General features: G+C 42.8%; 1 protein-coding gene across 11 annotated transcripts; it reads right to left on the bottom strand.

Annotated features, from left to right (window-relative positions):
- Window positions 1–11423: 11423 nt before the first annotated feature.
- LOC133724634 (pentatricopeptide repeat-containing protein At2g28050-like) lies at window positions 11424–17563 on the bottom strand. 11 transcript variants are annotated; one of them, XM_062151409.1, is made up of 5 exons: window positions 15634–17563; window positions 15403–15522; window positions 13679–13747; window positions 12427–12654; window positions 11424–11776 (listed from the first exon to the last, which is right to left on the bottom strand). In XM_062151409.1, exon 1 carries the CDS (start codon window positions 17421–17423, stop codon window positions 16086–16088), a length of 1338 nt encoding a protein of 445 aa, XP_062007393.1. In that variant the 5' UTR covers window positions 17424–17563; the 3' UTR covers window positions 11424–11776; window positions 12427–12654; window positions 13679–13747; window positions 15403–15522; window positions 15634–16085. The 11 variants fall into 11 exon arrangements, with proteins under 11 accessions (XP_062007393.1, XP_062007392.1, XP_062007388.1 ...); XM_062151408.1 differs by having other exon boundaries at window positions 15403–15519; XM_062151404.1 differs by having other exon boundaries at window positions 15403–17563.
- Between the last annotated feature and the right edge of the window lie 351 nt (window positions 17564–17914).

Below are 17914 nucleotides of genomic sequence, written 5' to 3'. Positions count from 1 at the left end.
GATGACGTCGTGGTTAAATCAAAAGAGAAAGGGAACCACATCATAGATCTCAGGAGAGTCTTCGAGCGAATGCGCCAACATAAGCTGAAGATGAACCCCGCCAAGTGCGTGTTCGGCGTTCAAGCGGGAGATTTCCTGGGCTTCATTGTACATCAGAGGGGAATTGAGGTCCCTGAGGATAAAGCGAGCGCGGTCATCAACGCGTCCCCTCCACAAACTAAGAAGGAGCTACAACGCCTGCTGGGTAAAATCAACTTCCTACGACGTTTTATTTCTAACTCTGCAGGTAAGATCCAGCCCTTCTCTCCATTGCTGAAGTTGCAAGGACAGAATGAGTTTGTATGGGAATCTCAACATCAAGAGGCTTTCGACAAAATCAAGGCCTATTTAGCGAGTCCACCAGTCCTGGTTCCCCCGCGAGCTGGATTTCCGTTAAAGCTATATATTTCAGCGGCTGAAGTCTCTATCGGTAGCTTACTTGCCCAAGACGATGAAGAAGGTGTCGAGCATGCCATTTTTTACCTCAGTAGGACACTTACAGATTGCGAGACAAGGTACTCTCCTATGGAAAAGTTGTGTCTCACATTGTACTTCTCCGCTTGTAAGTTGCGACATTACATGTTATCATTTACTACAAACATCATCGCTCAAACCGACCTGGTTAAGTACATGTTGTCGCGCCCTATTCTAAGGGGCCGCATTGGCAAATGGGTATTAGCTCTATCCGAATTTTCGCTACAATATGTTCCACAGAAAGCAGTGAAGGGACAAGCTATTGCAGATTTTTTGGCACACCACCCTATGTTGGATATTCCCCCAGTCAAGGAATTAGAGATAGCGATCACCACCGTAACTCGACCAGATTTGGCGCACATCCCAGAGTATGCAATATGGTATCAAGCCACTGTCTCACTGCAACCCTGGGCATTATTCTTCGATGGATCAAGAACAGAAACATTAGCAGGAGCCGGAATTGTTCTGGAAAACCCAGCGGGCGATCGTTTCTCCTATTCTTTCCAATTGGAGTTTAAATGCACTAATAACCAGGCAGAGTATGAGGCCCTTATTATTGGCCTGGAAGTCTTACTGGAAATGGGGGTAAGGGACGTTCAGGTACGCGGTGACTCTCTGCTCGTGATAAATCAGCTCCAAGAGAAATACAGGTGTGTAAGCTGTTTGCTCGTGCCATATCTCACTCGCGCCATTGAGCTTTTGGATCAGTTTGATGACGTTGATTTGGAATACATACCCCGCGAGCGCAATTTTGCGGCCAATGAGCTTGCTCAATTGGCTACAAGTATTACACTGAAATATGGGGTTCGCGAGCGCATACTGAAGGTTGAGCGCCGCACGCTGCCTTCATGGCTTGCGCGGCCTGACCCGCCTGACGATCCGGTCGTCGCTGTCCTAGAACCTATTGACGTCGATTGGCGAATTCCGTTGATCGTTTACCTCAAGCATCCAGATCTTACGACAGACAGGAAGGTTCGTTTTCTTGCCTTGAACTACTTCCTCAGGGGCGATGAGCTGCGACGACGCGGGGAAGATGGCATGGACTTCAGATGTGTCTATGGCAGCGAAGCAAAACGGCTAATGCGCGAGGTCCATACAGGGGTATGTGGCGCCCATCAAGCGGGCCCTAAGATGCGTTGGCTTATCAGGAGACATGGCTACTATTGGCCAGGCATTTTGAAGGATTGTATCACGTTCACAAAAAGATGCCAAGATTGTCAGGCACATGGCCCAGTGCAGCACATCCCCAACATTCCCATGCACCCTATTATTAAGCCTTGGCCTGCGCGCGGTTGGGCATTGGACTTGATTGGGATGATTCACCCCCATTCCTCCCTTCAACACAAGTTCATCATCGTGGCCACAGACTTCTTCACCAAATGGGTCGAAGCTGCACCTTTGAAAGAGGCTTCTGGTGCCACCATTCGCCAATTTATTTTCCAGCACATCATTTGCAGGTTTGGTATCCCTGAAGTGCTCGTTTCCGACAGGGGGGCAGCGTTCATGGGCGGTGAGGTAGAGACACTTGTCAATGAGTTGGGCATCCAGTTCATCCACAGCACTCCATATTATGCTCAGTCCAACGGTCAAGCGGAAGCCAGTAACAAGATTATTATCACCCTTCTCAAGAAGATGCTTGTTGAAAACCCTCGCCAGTGGCACAGCACGCTGTATGAGACATTATGGGCTTATCGCACTTCCAAGAGGAATCCCACTGCTACAACGCCCTATGCACTCATGTTTGGTCATGACGCAGTTTTACCCTTGGAACTCAACGTTCAATCCTTGCGAGTCCAAGATCAGCATCACTTGATAAGCGAAGACTATGTCCAAGCGATGTGGCAAGAGCATGAGGACCTCAGCGAGCAGCGCTTAACAGCTTTGGATAACTTGGTAATGGAAAAACAGCGTGTTGCTCGCGCCTATGACAAGAGAACGCGTGGCCGTAGTTACAAGGAAGGTGACCTTGTTTGGAAGGCTGTTCTTCCCTTTGGTGAGAAGTTGACAGGTCGCGGTAAATGGACCCCGCGATGGGAAGGACCCTTTGTTGTTCACCGCATTCTGGAGCGCGGGGCCTTTCACCTCAAAGATTTGGACGGTGACATCCATCGCAACCCCATCAACGGATGATTCCTGAAGAAATATTACCCTAGTGTTTGGGAGTTCGAAGACCCTCCAGATTCCCCTTCTTAGACAGGGGGGCAAACATAGTCTTCGTCAGTTCCCAACATCCATTCCTACTCAGGCATTTTTTGTGGCCTTCGCATCCTGTCTTCCCTTCACCTACGAACCCTAGGGGGGCAACATCCTATATATTCAGGCCTTCACAGAGGCTGATATATTGTAGCAATACTTTTTGTAGCAATTTATTTTCAGATTTCTTGACAAGATGTGTTAAGAATATATATATATGTAATGGCCTATACATGAGGCCTTATTTTATAACAGTTTCTTTTGCAATAATACTCAGAAACTTTCATTCATAAAGTGGCTTTGCGGCCAGAAGCAATACAAATCGAAACTATTACATTTGCAGGTTACAAGGCCAAAAGTGGCCCACAAATCATAAGAGTTGCTGAAATCTTGAATCTTGCGGTGACAAGGGGGCGGTGCTATGATCAAAAGTTCTCTTCCTCTCCCTCTCTTCACCCACATGTCTTATCTGATCTGAGTTGCAGCTGCTCTCATTTGTACTGAAGATGGAGGGAAGGAAGTAATCCATTACCCTCCGGGATGGAGATGGTCTGCAGGAGAGCGCAACTCACAACCACATCTACCTCTAGGGGAAAAACATAAGTCAGACAGTCTGTCCCTAGAGGTAGGCTGCGAAAGAAGAACGCTCGGCCTTGAGTGGCCGCCCGCTCTTCTCCCGCCTGCTCCACGCGAGAAATCTGAGGAGAGGGATCACTCAAAATCTCTTTCCGCCGCGTTAGGAGCGCCGCGTGTTCTTCAGCCTAACTGAAACCGGAGATTCCTATCCGGATTTCCAGAGACCAAAGACATGCGGATGGACCTGAGATTAGGCCATGAGACCTACCCAGGTATTGAGATTAAGCCATAAGACCTAAGGATTTGGGTTTGAGGTTGAGATCGTGAGGAGAAGATTTCAGAAACAAAAGAAAGAGAAGTAGGGTTTGTGACACTATTACTGGGAAAGCCATATTCGCTTGAGTTTTTCTTCTCACAAGCACAGGTATTTATAGGACCAGTTTCAGTGGTCTCGACTCTAAGAGGGGCAGTTGGAGTACGTTCAACGCCATCAATAAGAGTATCGATGGAATTGAATGCGAAGATCTCGGAAATGAAGATGATTGAAAGCGCGTGGGAAGCGGGGCAATTTTCAAGGAGATAACCGCTTTGTTTCGAGAATATCTTTTCAAACAGTTTCAACAGCAATAAAGGTGGATTGAACGCTAAACTGCCAGAAAATCTGAACATGTATTTGGGCCAAGAAAGGTGGGCTAAAAATTTTAGATATTAATAATAATATTGTTCATACAAATATGGGCCCAGTAATGGAATAACTAGGGGCCCAAAAGTCTCCGGCCTGCTCGGGTCAAGCGGAGAAAGAGCTCGTCCAGTCGGAAGTTAGCGTCCGCAGCAGCTTGAGCAGCTTGTTGGGCTGCCACACGGGCTTGGGCCAGTTCTTGGGACAGCGTCTCGAAGGCAGCGAGGGGTTGTTCCAATTGAGGCTCCGCGTGGGCAAGCATAGCAGTGACCTCGATCAAACGGGCTTGAAAAGAAAGAATCTGGGATCTCAGGTGGTTCCTCTCAAGTGTCAGATCCCTGATGAGATCAGCCTGATCGCCCAAGTGACCGCGGGCATTGTCAGTTTGATGAGTAAGAGCTTGGTAGTGTGTTTCAGTCTGTCTAGCCTGCGCGTTAGTGACTGCCCTCTCGTTAAGCCCTTGTGGGAGATCTTGCAGCAGTCCATCAACCTCTTGGAATTGTTCTTCAGTGACAGCGCCCTCGCGAAGAAGCACCCTCAGATACTCCAAAACTCTCGCGGGCGCACCAGGAATCAGTATATCGGGACCCAAGAGGCGACGAAGACCTTCCCTGGCTTCATCTACAACCCCAGGTGGGGTCACTTCGAGCACGCGAGCTAAACGTTCTAAAGTGGATGGAGTATGGGGCTCAGCGCCAGGGGCCTCAGGAGGCTCCGCGACAGGTATAGCTTCAGGCACTGGTTCATGAAGTTCTTCAGGTTCCCCAGCTTCAATGACTTGGGGGGCATGGGGAGCAGGTTCTTGGCCAACCACATTAGGAACAGGTTCAGCAGGATCCTCGTTCGCGATTTCTTCTGCTGCTACTTCCGCGTTTGGACCCTAAAAAGAAAAGATATACTTTCAGAATAACCAAGCCAAAGGGAAAAGATGAACATTTTTGATTAAGAGAGTTACCTCTTCAACTGCTGGCTCGCGGAAATCTACCATTGGCGCTAGAGCAGCTTCACCAAGGATTGGATCCAGATCAGGCACCGTCGATGCCAGAAGGGGAATGGGTTCCTCGCGGAAGGTAGGAAGGAGAGACATCTTGTCTTCAACCTCAGGCGGACCGTCAACTATAACTGGTTCTGGAATTACAACCAACTGCATTTGGTTTGCCGCATTGATCGCAGAGGGAGGGCCACCATCGGTCTCCTGGGCGTTTGTACCAGATACACCCTCGCTGGCAGCAGAGGATCCTTCCCCAATTCGCCTTGAAAGCCTGCGACGAACCTGAAGCAGAGAAACGTTATGAGCTATATAAAACAAGACAAGGCATCAATGTTTCCGGGAGAGAGGCATTACCAGTCGATCAGCGGTTGGTTCGTCTTCCGCCCATGGATCAGTCCTGAGCTCAGCGCGACTGCGTTTGCGTGCCAGAGCAGCGGCAATCTGTCAAGATTTAAACAAAGTCAATTAGACGTAGAGAAGGCTGCTAATATAAAGAAGGTTCTAAAGCAAGAGCCCTTACAGTCTGAGGATCATCATCGTCAGAGGAAGTATCCTCTACTTCAGGCCTGATCAGTACTGCTTTTTGCTTAGCAGCTGGACCGGTGGCCTGAGGGACACCCACTGCGCGACTGCCTGAAGGTGGCGCGCGTCCCTGCTATAAATTTCGAGTTAGGAGACAGAGGTGGAGGTGATAAAGGAAGCAAAGGAACATATCAAGGCAAGTACCTCTGGAGGTTGCTCGCGAATAACAATACCAGCTTGAACCAAGCGCGGGGCTCGCGCGGGTCGCGGAGCCGGTTCGGGTGGTGGAGGTCTTTCTTCATCTTCATGAAAGCGAGCGAGTGCTTCAGTATCAGCATCATAAGGATACCTCAAGTCTTCGAAGATGGCCGCGAAGAGTTCGTCGTCCCTTTGCCCCCAGCAGTTAACAGAAACTTCTTTCCACCATTGATCGTAATCTTCAGCGGTCCCATCCACGGGGACGATAGTATTAGCCCAGTTTGGGAGGTCGACTAGTGCGAGCATGCTTTGCTCTGGCGGAGCCCCATCAGAGGGACCAATTCGTCGCCAAGAGGTATAAAAATTCCAGGCATCATAGAGGGGAAAGGGCACCAGCTGAATAAGACCAAACTGGCGGGCAAAATGGTTGGGGGCATAGAGCTCATAACTGAGTTCATCAACAGCGAGCCTAATGTCTGAACAAGAGATCGCGCGGCAAAAAGCCAAGCGCGCGCGATCATTATAGTTGGGAGCCCCAGGAAGAAATCCGTTTTGAAGAGGAGCAGGGTATCTCCTACTGAGTATTAAATCACAGTATGGCATTTCGTGCAGGAGATACAAGTATGAGAAGCATTCAGAATAGGGGGAGATGTGTCCCTCGCATCGCGACAAAACCAATGACCAAGAAGGGCATTAGTCGGTGGTAGAAGTGGAATATCGTCGCGGCGGAAGAATGAAAAATAAGTTTGAATCCAGAAATCAAGGATCCAAAAAGGGCCAGAAATGCTGGTCTCAAAAGGATGCATAGTGGCCTGATATAGAGTACGGTAGAGGGCGCCCAACACCGGTTGTCCTAATCCCACGCGGCGGCCATTGTAGAGGGCTGTCGCTAGAAAAGTCCAAGCACCAGTGGGCTTACAGGAAGAAGTACAGAATATGAATTTACAGAGCCAATACTCCAGAAAAGCGATGCCACCAGTAGCATTGCGCTCCTTGCGATAGAAAAGCAACCACCGCGGGTAAGAGCCGCTATGAGCGCTGCGACCAGTTTGGTTCATGGTTGATGCGAAGGTGTCAGAATCGAATTGGCCATGCAGATAGGGCTCGCCATCGATGGGCAGTCCAGTAATGGTAAGGATGTCCAACAAGGTTATACTCATTTGACCAAATCGGAAATCGAAAGTATTGGTAGCAGTATGCCAGAAGCAAAGGAAGGCAGCGAGTGGTGAGCGATTCCCACCGCGAGGAAGGCGAAAGCATAAATCGATAGTGTGGGTAATACCTGCTTCGTTCTAGCGAGCCAAATCTCGTGCTCTTACTTCATGATACCAGGAGATCTCCTTTTCGCTAATTTTGGATGGCCAGTGCCCTATTTTTGCTCTATGATTCTGCGCACCCCAACTGCTGAAATCCGCAGGGGTCCTCTGGAGGACTTGAGTGGGTCTACGAATGGGCAGGCTATAGAGAGTGAGAGCGTCAGCAGGAATAGAGTCTCGCGGTGTCGGACCCAGTCCGGCGTGATGATCTGAAAGCCTGAGAAGCAGAGGCCTCTGGACAGAGGTATGGATACGACAACGGCCACCGATGTTGGCTCCCCAAGTGCGAGCGACATTCTCAGTGAGCTCTTCTTCTTGATCGATAATCACCTTCTTTGGGGGAGCCATTTCTGGGTTTCTGTAAAGCGGGTATGGAGCGAGAGATTTCTGGGTTTAGGAGACTGGAAGGGTTTCTGATGTGACAGGTCTCTATTCGGCTGCGGTATTTAAATAAAAGATTTTGTGAGGGAAACGATGCGACGAAAAGACGTTTTGCCAAGCGAATAGACGCTACCTTCATTAATGACATCGTTTCGATCACCAGGCATGTCGTTTTAACCCCCTTCTATCAGTTACATCTTAGTGGGCCTGATATCGGGGCTTGGGGGGTAATGTTTGAGCCCAAAAGTAATTTTGGCAAGATCCTTTAGTGGATTCAGCACAGCGGGCCGATACCTGCGGCCCAAAAATAAGCCTATTCGGGTTTGGGTTACAGCTTCACCCATTCCGTGATCCATAAGGGAAACGAAACCTTATTGGAGTCGGGTAGCGAGGATTGAATAGGAAACTTCAACCAATAATCCTTCTGTGGCAAGGAGCAGTCGAAACCCTAGGTATATATACCAGGTTTCAAGGACGAATTATGGAGCTCTCTCATATCAATCAATCCTAGCGATTACAAAGCCTCCCCGTAGCAAACCTTCAACCTTGTTGAAACCCGGTGACCACCCACCAGTCCCAGTCTCTCCAAGAGTCAACTGTCAGCATCACCAGATCAACCCGGCGACTTTACTTCCAGTCCCAGTCTCCCCAGGAGCCGACTGCGAGCGCAACCGCCACCGTTACTACCAGCGAAGCAAGGGTAACGCCCTCGCAACCCAGCGAAGCTAAAGTCACGCTTTAGCGCAACCCGTGCTTTCTCCAAACTTCCCAGTGATTGCTCTGCTTAGTCTACAACACTAAGTATCGATTCGGTGACGCGAAGAGATCACACCCAAAGTCCTTATCCGTAAGGCAGAAAGTCCTTTCCCGGAAGGCTAGAGAAGAACCTTGTGGCGAGGTTGGTGCTCTCCTCGTCCACAACGCTTTTGAGAACAAATATGTCGAAATTAACAATTACATAAAGAACAAGATCCAAGCAAACGATGTTGTTCATGCAAACGGAGTCTGGCATGCAACTTTAAGGTTTTTGAAGATTATCTCAACAGTTTTTCAAAATGAAAAGAACTACAATTAATAAAAGAGACTTCAACAATTCATTTTCAGCTTACAACTCTGCAGGCCACAGCCTTGAGTGAGAACATAATCAAACTTTTACATGCAAGAACACAAAATCCAGATCCTTAGAGAAGGAGGCCAAAAATTGCTACCTATTACAGCGTCAGAAATGTTGATTAAGGTCCATCACCACCAGCATCCCCATCACCTCCTCACAGTCGAAACGTCGTTGATCTACATGCAAAAACATGCCTAACGAAGATCCAATCTGTTGACCCCAATGAGCCAATATGAAGGCCGTGACACTCCCTGAACCTCAACCTAAATCAGCAACCGATAGGCAAGATCCCATTTTTCGCATGTGGGATGTATATATATTCTCAACACGCCCCCGCACGTTTGGCGAATTTTCAAGCCATACACGTGAACAATTTTTTGGTGACGTGGAGTCCGTGTGGCCGTTAGGCATGCACACATGGGTAACCCGCTCTGATACCATGATAAAGTAATATGGGGTTCACATCCAAAACCAATTAGCAATGGATGGAGTGGCCCAAACCCTTATAAACTCATAGGCAATGTCCCATTTTTCCCATGTGGGATGTATATATATTCTCAACATTGTCAATGTACCCTCTACGTTTACCTGCTTTACATTGTCTCTATTTTTGTTATAAACTGATTCATCTTCAGTACTATCTTTTTATCATTATTCATTGGAGAATAGATTCTATGGATTCTATCAGTACACCGACATGAATAGTGATCTCATGAACATTGTGTAGCAACTACGTTCAAATAAACAAATTATACTACAGGGATAGTGTGAGATTTGTTGAGTCAATATGAAACCAAATAAAAACCACAAATAACCTAAATTATACCTGCCTTGAGAAGTTCTATTAACACTATCGACTCACTGAAATTTCGTTTATGCCTTTTAACAGCATCAATTCTACTCTATACCAGTTATCTCTTTATGGGAGCAGAGTTATTGCTAGTCTACACCATTTTTTGGGAGCCGTACTTTTTTTTATTAACCCTTTATTTACAGAAACCCTAGCTACCTAATATCTAGGTCTCTTTACAGCAAATCTATTTACTTGACATAGAAGCCATTTGGTATAAGGATAGTTACTTGATCACTACTCTTTAATTATCCTTATCCCTTAAGGAAAAGGATAGTTACTTGATCACTACTCTTTAATTATCCTTATCCCTTAAGGAAAAGGAAACCAAGCTGACCTCATTTTCGTATAAATAAGACAAATAGAAACCAGAGCCCTCACTCACTTCACTCGCAAAACAATCATCACAATGGAAGAGGTAAAGTTGATATGTCTTGATGAGCGTTGGGTCTCCATTGCAATAGACAATCGAGACGATCTTGGGGATGTTGGGTCCCTCGACTTCAAGTTTCTGGAGCAGGTCTTACCACACTGCTCCAAAGACCAGTTGGTTCACATCGAGAAGAGCACCAAAGGTAAAGATCTGAGTCCCATCACCGATAAGCTGTGGAACAAGTTCTTCGAGAGAGATTTCGGTGTTAAAGCCACAGATGAGGTGATCGAGAAGATGAAGATCAAGAAAGTGAGTTTCAAATGGTCGGAATTGTACCACGCCAAGTTGAAGAGAATGGAAGAGGCTGAGAAAGAAGCGGGTGAAAGGTTGAAGAATCTGTATCAGAAAGAAAGCGCCCGGAAACGAAGCCGGCAAGTTAGGGTTTTGGATAAGGTTCCACCTTCTTCTTCAAGCAATAAAAGAAGTGGATCCAACGCAGGGAGCAAACTGATGAAGAAAGTGAGGAAAGAGTATCTGAATTGTTTGGAGGTGAAAAATCTTGAAGCTGTGAAGATGAAGAGAACTGCCAAGTGTTCTGGTCTCATCAAAAAGCCAAGAACGACTCTTCAAACTAACGTCTTTTGAATCATTGATCAATCTTGGAGGTGGCTTCAATCTTCCCAGTTCCCACATAGCTAGTAATTAAAGAATATACGGAAAGATCAAGATTTGTTGTTGATTTCAAGAAAAAGAAATTAAACGAAGGAAACAAAGATATACATTTGTTTTTGTTCATCTCTTTCCTTATGTAACTCAACTTGTGATTAATGAAATATAAAGTTCTTCTTTGATGATAATTTGGTGTTTTTGGTTATATATATGAATCTGTTCTATTTGTGATCTGATCTTGGTATAATGTTCTGACTCCACCTTGCCTTTTCCATTTTGCATCCACAATACAGAATATAATGAAAAAATGAATCTAAAAGAAACTGTCTATGGTATCGAAGGAGGGATAATATATGGGAGGACTAGTACTTCTTTTTATCGAAGTCCATAAAGTCTAGAAATGCTTTTCAGTTTCGTCTTTCAAATATTAATTGTTGAACTGAATTCTTTCGAGAAATAAAAGTTCCAAGGATTTCCTGAAAGTGTACTTACGGGTCATTCGAGTTGATTGCCCAGCTATCGTATGATTATGTAGAATGATAGGTGTATCTATGTTTTACGTACTATAATGAATGGTAGCCAATGGCTGAACGCCTGAACATGAAAGTTGGAACATGTTGAGAATTCTCTGATAGATGGGAAAGATGTCCTAATTGAATCAAATCAAGTAAGCTCTTGAAGACGGACAGTTACTGAGTTCTAACTACCAGATAGCTGTCTGAAGCCTCTTTCATGATAGAATCATCTTTTCTTGGATGTGTTTACTGGTCAAGCATTAACTTTTGGAAAGTCATTTTCTGTAGTAGGAATATGGGGTGGGTATGTATATTCGGCTTTCTTATGTTCGAGTATGGGAAACGAACTACTGTGAAACCTACAGAAACAAAGGAGTCTATAGATTGTGTCTGATACGGAAAATGCAAACTATGTTTCATAATAAAATTTTAGATTGTTAAACACTATGCAAGCTCTATTTTAGTTAAGTACAATCTAGAAACTCCCTTGTAAACAGTAAACTCCTCAGAGCTTGTTTCAACACTAGTTAAGCTAAAATAGTAAAATTCATCAATTGCTTTCATGCATAAAACTAAAATAGAAACCCCTTCTGGAGCTATCAGAGTATCAGGAGCTTATTAATTTGTCATCACAAATGAGAACTCCTAATCCCAAAAATAAAAATAAAACAAAAATAAAAACTCCTGTCATCTATTGATGTAGCTGCAATATCATGACGCAAAGATGCAAAACTATCAACAGCAGATTTAGTTGCACAATAATTATGAATCAATTATTAACAAATTTTGGCTAAAAAATATTAAATGTGCTGAATGAATCTATGGAGAGATGAGCACATCCTGCACTCCATAAGTCAAAGCTGCTTGGTGCCTTGAGACTTTGCACCTGCAGATGAAAGAGAAAAGGCAAGCCAGTTAGCAACTTCATACATCTTCTGCAACGGCCTCACTTGCCTTATTAGTGAAGGAAGTAGAGGAACTAAAACATCTATTATGACTTAATACCCTTTATGTTAGACTTCCCCCCATATCATACCAACTTAGGTTGGTAACTAGAGAAGTAGAGACAAAGGTAGAGTTCTTTGCGTTACTTAACAAAGTGCGTTGGCTTTTGGAATTAGTCATTTTGTATAATCTCTGAATGTTATTGCAACAGTCTGCAAAAAAATAAAAGAAACAAATAAACATACAAGCTTGTAGGACAGTCATGTTATGTCGAATCTCATCACGCTGGGTGTTATATGATCAAGCTTTTGAAAAGATAAAAGAAGAAAAAGAATAATTAAAAAAATGAGGTTTAGTGGGTGAGAACTGAAGCTTGAACTAAGACAAATTCAAGGCATCATATTTGCAGCCATGAAGCGGCTCTTATCGAGTAGAAGTTAATTTATATGGAGAGTAGGGGAAAACAAGAGCAAAATATATAAAACCCTAGTAACTCAAATCAGAGAGCAAAAGACAATTAACAATTGGATTTTACTATATATAAAAAATTAAAAATTAAAAAAGAATCAAACTGAATACTGAGAAGTGTACCTGAGAACTTTCTGTGACAGCGAATTTCTTTAAGACAGCTTGATATGTCTTGACCTCAAATGCCACTCCTTCCTTTGCCAACAAAAGCAATATAAGATCCAACTCTGAAAAGTTCCATCTCTTAGCACAAGCGTGCACCATTATATTGAAGGTAAAGATATCTGATCTCCTCTGCCAACTGTCATCTCCTTCTAATCTCTCTACTCCAACACAGCTCATCAACCGCAACTGTTAAAGAATAAAAGCGACCTTATTTAACAATTTGACCAATAGAAACAAGAAATGTAAACGCAATTGGCATCCACCACATATGCTAAGATCAAGCAAATGATGTATAGGTCCTCTTATCAATCGAAGAGCCACTAATGTTCATGAATTAAAAAGCCTCCAAACAATGCTTTGTGGAAATATTCAGTATCCTAATAAACTCTTAAGAATCGAATTGAACAGTTTGGCTTTAACTAAGAGAGAAAATTTCAACACCAGAGACGTAGTACTTCTCATCTACTGAGATAGATTTGAAGATTTCCTCAGCATCAAGTGTTCTTCCCTTGGGCAAAGCTAATTGGAATTCCTTTTCCCTCACTTAAAACATGCACTTGTAGAAAAGGCTATCCACCATCATGTTTGACCAACATCAAGAGGGTTACAAGAATTTCAGCATGGTACTCGCTAGAGCTATCCTACTACTTATATTAGTTTACTTTCCAGTTTAATTTTCTAAAGGCTCCAACTCATCATTACAAAACAATTTTCCCTTCCTGCATTTGCTTCTAAAGGCCTTATCATGCTGCAGAGCAATCATTCAATTAGTGGTGTTCTCAAAGTTATTTTAATTTTTGCATCATGTTATCAATATGTTCTTCTATAGGAAAATTGAATGGGATGAGAAGTCAAAAACAAATATGTTCTTACAGTCATGAAGGATGCACTTTAAATGGCAAGGGAATCAAAAATTTATTACAATATAATAACAACAACCCTGATAATAACAAAAAACAGTTCAAAATAAAGTACAGAGTAATGCGTAAGGCTCATTTAATCCTAGTTGATCATACAGTAGACTATGAGCATATCACTTAGCCGTTTAAACAAGACAACAGAACAAGAACCATAAGTCTCCATGCATATCGCACTTTAAGCCTCGGCTCACAGGTAGGGCCGTAGGGGTTACTTATCAAATTCAATCTGATTCTATCTATTTAAGAAATCATATTAATATAACTTGTACTCAGGTATCACCAAAACCAACATGTCAGCATCTCCAATCTATTCTGCAGATTAGAATCCCCTCTAGCCTCGCATTGTATGTGCTACAGGCCTACAGTCACAGCCAATAAGACAACCTTATCATCAGCTCATAGCTGCATAGCAGATAACACTAATATACTTTCAGTCCATAACCTAGCAAAGCACTCCTCTCTCTCTGTCCCAACTGTGGATTCGCCTTTATTATAGCTTCACGACTTATTAAGTTTGACACAAAAACCTATTACATTCCAAATTATGGATATCCAAGGGCAGGTTACCTCCTCCCCTACATTAACCATAATCATTGGAGACCAAGTTAATACTACAAGGACTAGATGACAACTGTAGAAACTACCGGTACAAATAAACCTTATGAAAAAATCAGAGAGAGGAAAAAAAAGGAAAGAAAAAAAAGATGCATCTCCCATTGAAATTAAAGGTGAATAATGCCCCATGTGGAAGTAGTAGGGAGAAAGGCAATAAGACACATCTAAAAATTAGGAATAGCATAGATCTGTACGACCATCATGAGGTTGTTTCCGATGTAAGAAAGATTTTCAGATGCCAATTATCATAAGAAAATAAATAAAGATGTGCAGACCCATATTTTCTGTTACATTTCTCGACAATCCACAATGTTATGTAATCTGTGGCTAAAGGTACCTAATCTGAGGAAAAACAGAAACTATTTGACATTGAAAGGAGACTTGACCTATGAAGTCTATTACTTTTCATAGCTTTTTCTTATTTTCTTCCAGTTTTAGCTACACAAAAACCCAAAAAGAAAAAATTGCACTTCTAGTGCTAGCCCAACAATAGCTAAGGGCTTGTTTTCAGTTAGAGATAGAAGCAAAATACAGGAGAGAAGGGATTGAGGTAGTTTTTCTTTTTTTAATTTTTTTTTTTACATTCATCATTTCTCTCTCCTTTCTCCTTTTTCCCTCTATCTTTAAGTAAAAGATGAAAATTAAAGACCCAAGCAAAAGAGAAAAACTTCTTACGACACAGGACCTAAAAAATTGGAAGATGAAACTAACAGATTTCACCCTCACTCACTTGAATTGGAAATTAATATTTCCCAATCTGTTTCCATTGTTACATAACTAGCATAATAATGCCTACAACACTTATAGACAACCTTAAGCTGAGTGCCACGTCATGGAAAGAAAATAGCAGGGGGAAAAAAAATCCTTAATCTTAAGATAAAACAAAGTAATATACAAGAAGATGAATAGGGAGATAGTATGGGATCCTCATTAGTCAGTCAGTATGAGTTATCTAAATTCAGGTCATGTAAAGTTAAATACTAAATACACATATATTGAATGACTAATGATTTCATAATGAATAGTAAAATTCAGACTAATGATTTCATACAACTCCAATTCGTGCATTACAGGTTGGTTTATTTCCATGAACTTCTTTTAGGGTATCAAAATTCAAATTAATAGTTGTACATCAATATATAACATCAGCTGCAGCAAATCATATTCAACATATAGTAAGTCATATGTAGCTTACGCCACAAACTTTTATGTCTGTTAAAAAAGAATGCCTTAACAAAGAGAAAACTATTCCATGAACACAGCTTGAGAAATGACGGAATGAAAATAAAGTTTTCAAAAATGGTTGGTTTCTTATTAAGTGAAAACAATACATTGCAATGGATAACAAGCTCAGAATTTAGCCACCTCAGATAAACCATCTGATGGTTAGCAAGCTTACCTCTCTAAATAGAAAAATGTCAAGCCAGCAATCATCTCTATATCCCTCTGTGCTCAATGTTCAATTGGATGTGAATCACTTGCTCCCCAGCCATCAAAACATAGTAATCACATAAAACTGCTGAAGGAAAGGGACATATGCACTCAGCTGTACTTTTATAGTGATACCTTTATTTCTAAATCATATTCATTTCTCAATCCATTACCAAAGGGAGATGCAAAGTATACTAACCAGAAGGAGATGCTCTTAAGAATTAATCTTCTTCGAAGTTGTCACAGGCAGAGTAAAGTCACATAGTGATGACCTCAACTAGTATATTTAATCTTTCTTTCCTTCCACAGCCTTGAGAGGTTTTTGCATATGCACTGCTATCCGCACAAACCCATTTAGCATATTTCAAACTGGTTTACTATATATTCTGCTTTCCCTACCATAAATGTGCGATGACATCTAAGATTATGATCCAGCTCCAGCATGCAATTCTGATCCTCCATCCCAATTCTGATCGAGCTTCATTCTCCCATGATAGCCCCTCCCCCGTTTCTTTCAGTATAAAACAGCTTTACAATCATAGGATTCTACCAAATTCCTTACTTTCAGTATAAAACAGCTTTACAATCATAGGATTCTACCAAATTCCTTATTTCTTCATATATGACCAAAGTGAATCTCCCTTACTGCTTTTAATTATTATGTACAGCTGGCTGCTTCCTCGTCAAGTCATATCCATTTTTCTTCTGTTTAAACCCATTAGCTTTAGAACTTTTTTTCTCCATCAACGCCTGTAACTCAAAAAGCTCGTTGGTCATCCCTTTGCTGCGAAAATCATCAGCCAAGATGTTGCAGTCAAGATTGTCTAATTCAAATCCCTTGTTCTGCATCTCATTAACATATTGCATTGCCAGCCCCATCTCTCCAACCTTGCAAATACCATTTATTAGAAACCAGTATGTATCAGCATTCTGGAATATACTTCTCTCAGCCATCTTGGAAAACAAAGAAAGAGCACTTTCCAGAAAACCTTTTCTACAATAGCTATTTATTATCAAATTGTATACATGAGTTTTTACTTTCAATCCCTTGTCATGCATCTCCCCAACCAATCTTTCGGCTTCTTCTACCTTCCCGGAGCTCGTGAAGCCATCGATCAAGAATTCATATGTCTTGACATCAAACGCAACTCCTTCCTTTTCCATCAAAGGCAAAATCAAATCCAACTCCGAAAAGTTCCATCTCTTAGCACAAGCTTCCACCATAATATTGAATGTGATGATATTGGGTTTAATTCCTCTACTAGCCATTTCCTGCACCAACTCTCTACTCCTTCTAATCTCTCCATTCCTACACATCCCCTCCACCACAGCTGTCAAAGAATACACAGAGACCCCAGTGCCCGAATATAACAATCTATACAAGAAATCTATACCCTTTTCCACCTCACCAGCTCTGTTCATAGCAACCGCAAAAAAATTATATGTCCTCTCATCTATCCGAATCCCAATACTCTTGATGTAATCAAAAGCCTCCAAACCTCCATCGAAATTTTTGATATCAGAGTAAACTTTAAGCATCAAATTGAACAACTTGGCTTCAACCACAGGTTCAAGACAACACATTTCAACACAAGAAGCAATGGCACGAAATGGGTACCTGGAATTTTGATCAACCGAGATGGACTTGAAAACTTGCTCGGCATGTGTGATCTTTCTTGCCCTGATAAGCCTGCAAATGAGAGTCAAGTGGGCTTGGAGGTCAACTTTGAATGAGATAAAGGACTGGTTTTTGAGGAGGAAGTTGAAGAAGACAAGGCATTTCGAGGCGCTGAGTGTGGGTTCTGAGAGGATGAGGTGCAGAGAGTTGGGGTTGAGCTTGGAGAGGAGGGAAATGGTGGTGGGATTCAAGGGTTTAGGAGCAGCTGAGGGACTTGGGATTGCAGATATTATTTCAAAGAATTCTTGAAAGGGTACTTGGGTTCTTACTTTCACAGTTTTCAGGGTTCGGAGGACGTTGTGGATCGACATCTTTGATTTACCAGATAACTGATTTGTCTTCCTCTTCTAACTGTTATGGTCTCGGTTCGTCGGTTCGGCTTTGGACCTCTGTTTGAGTGTCTGTTACTCTCTGCTTGTTCTCTGTACACTTCGGATACACTTCGGATATTTTAAGGTACGCTGAGAGAGCTATGTTCGTGCGGCCACTCCAACTCATTTTTAGATTTAGGAAAAAATTCATTTTACCCCTCTGAACTTTGGGCCTAAAATCAGATTGGTCCTTAAACTTTCTAGCCGTTGGAGCCGACAAGGGGGCTCACAGTTCAGATTTTTAAACCCTTAAGGAGGGCAAAATGGACATTTCTTATTTAATAGAATTTTTAACTCTCTCTCTCTACGGGGCTGTGGCCTGGAATTTACAGGTGCGCCCCACCCGGCAAAACGGTTCCGGTTTCTCCTCTCTCAATTTCTCTCTCTCCCTCTCTCTCTCTGTTTGAAATCAAAGCCCCCACCCCGTCTTT

The sequence above is a fragment of the Rosa rugosa genome, chromosome 1 (assembly GCF_958449725.1).
Source record: "Rosa rugosa chromosome 1, drRosRugo1.1, whole genome shotgun sequence".
NCBI classification, from domain to species: domain Eukaryota; kingdom Viridiplantae; phylum Streptophyta; class Magnoliopsida; order Rosales; family Rosaceae; genus Rosa; species Rosa rugosa.
This window is presented reverse-complemented; position numbering and strand designations above follow the sequence as displayed.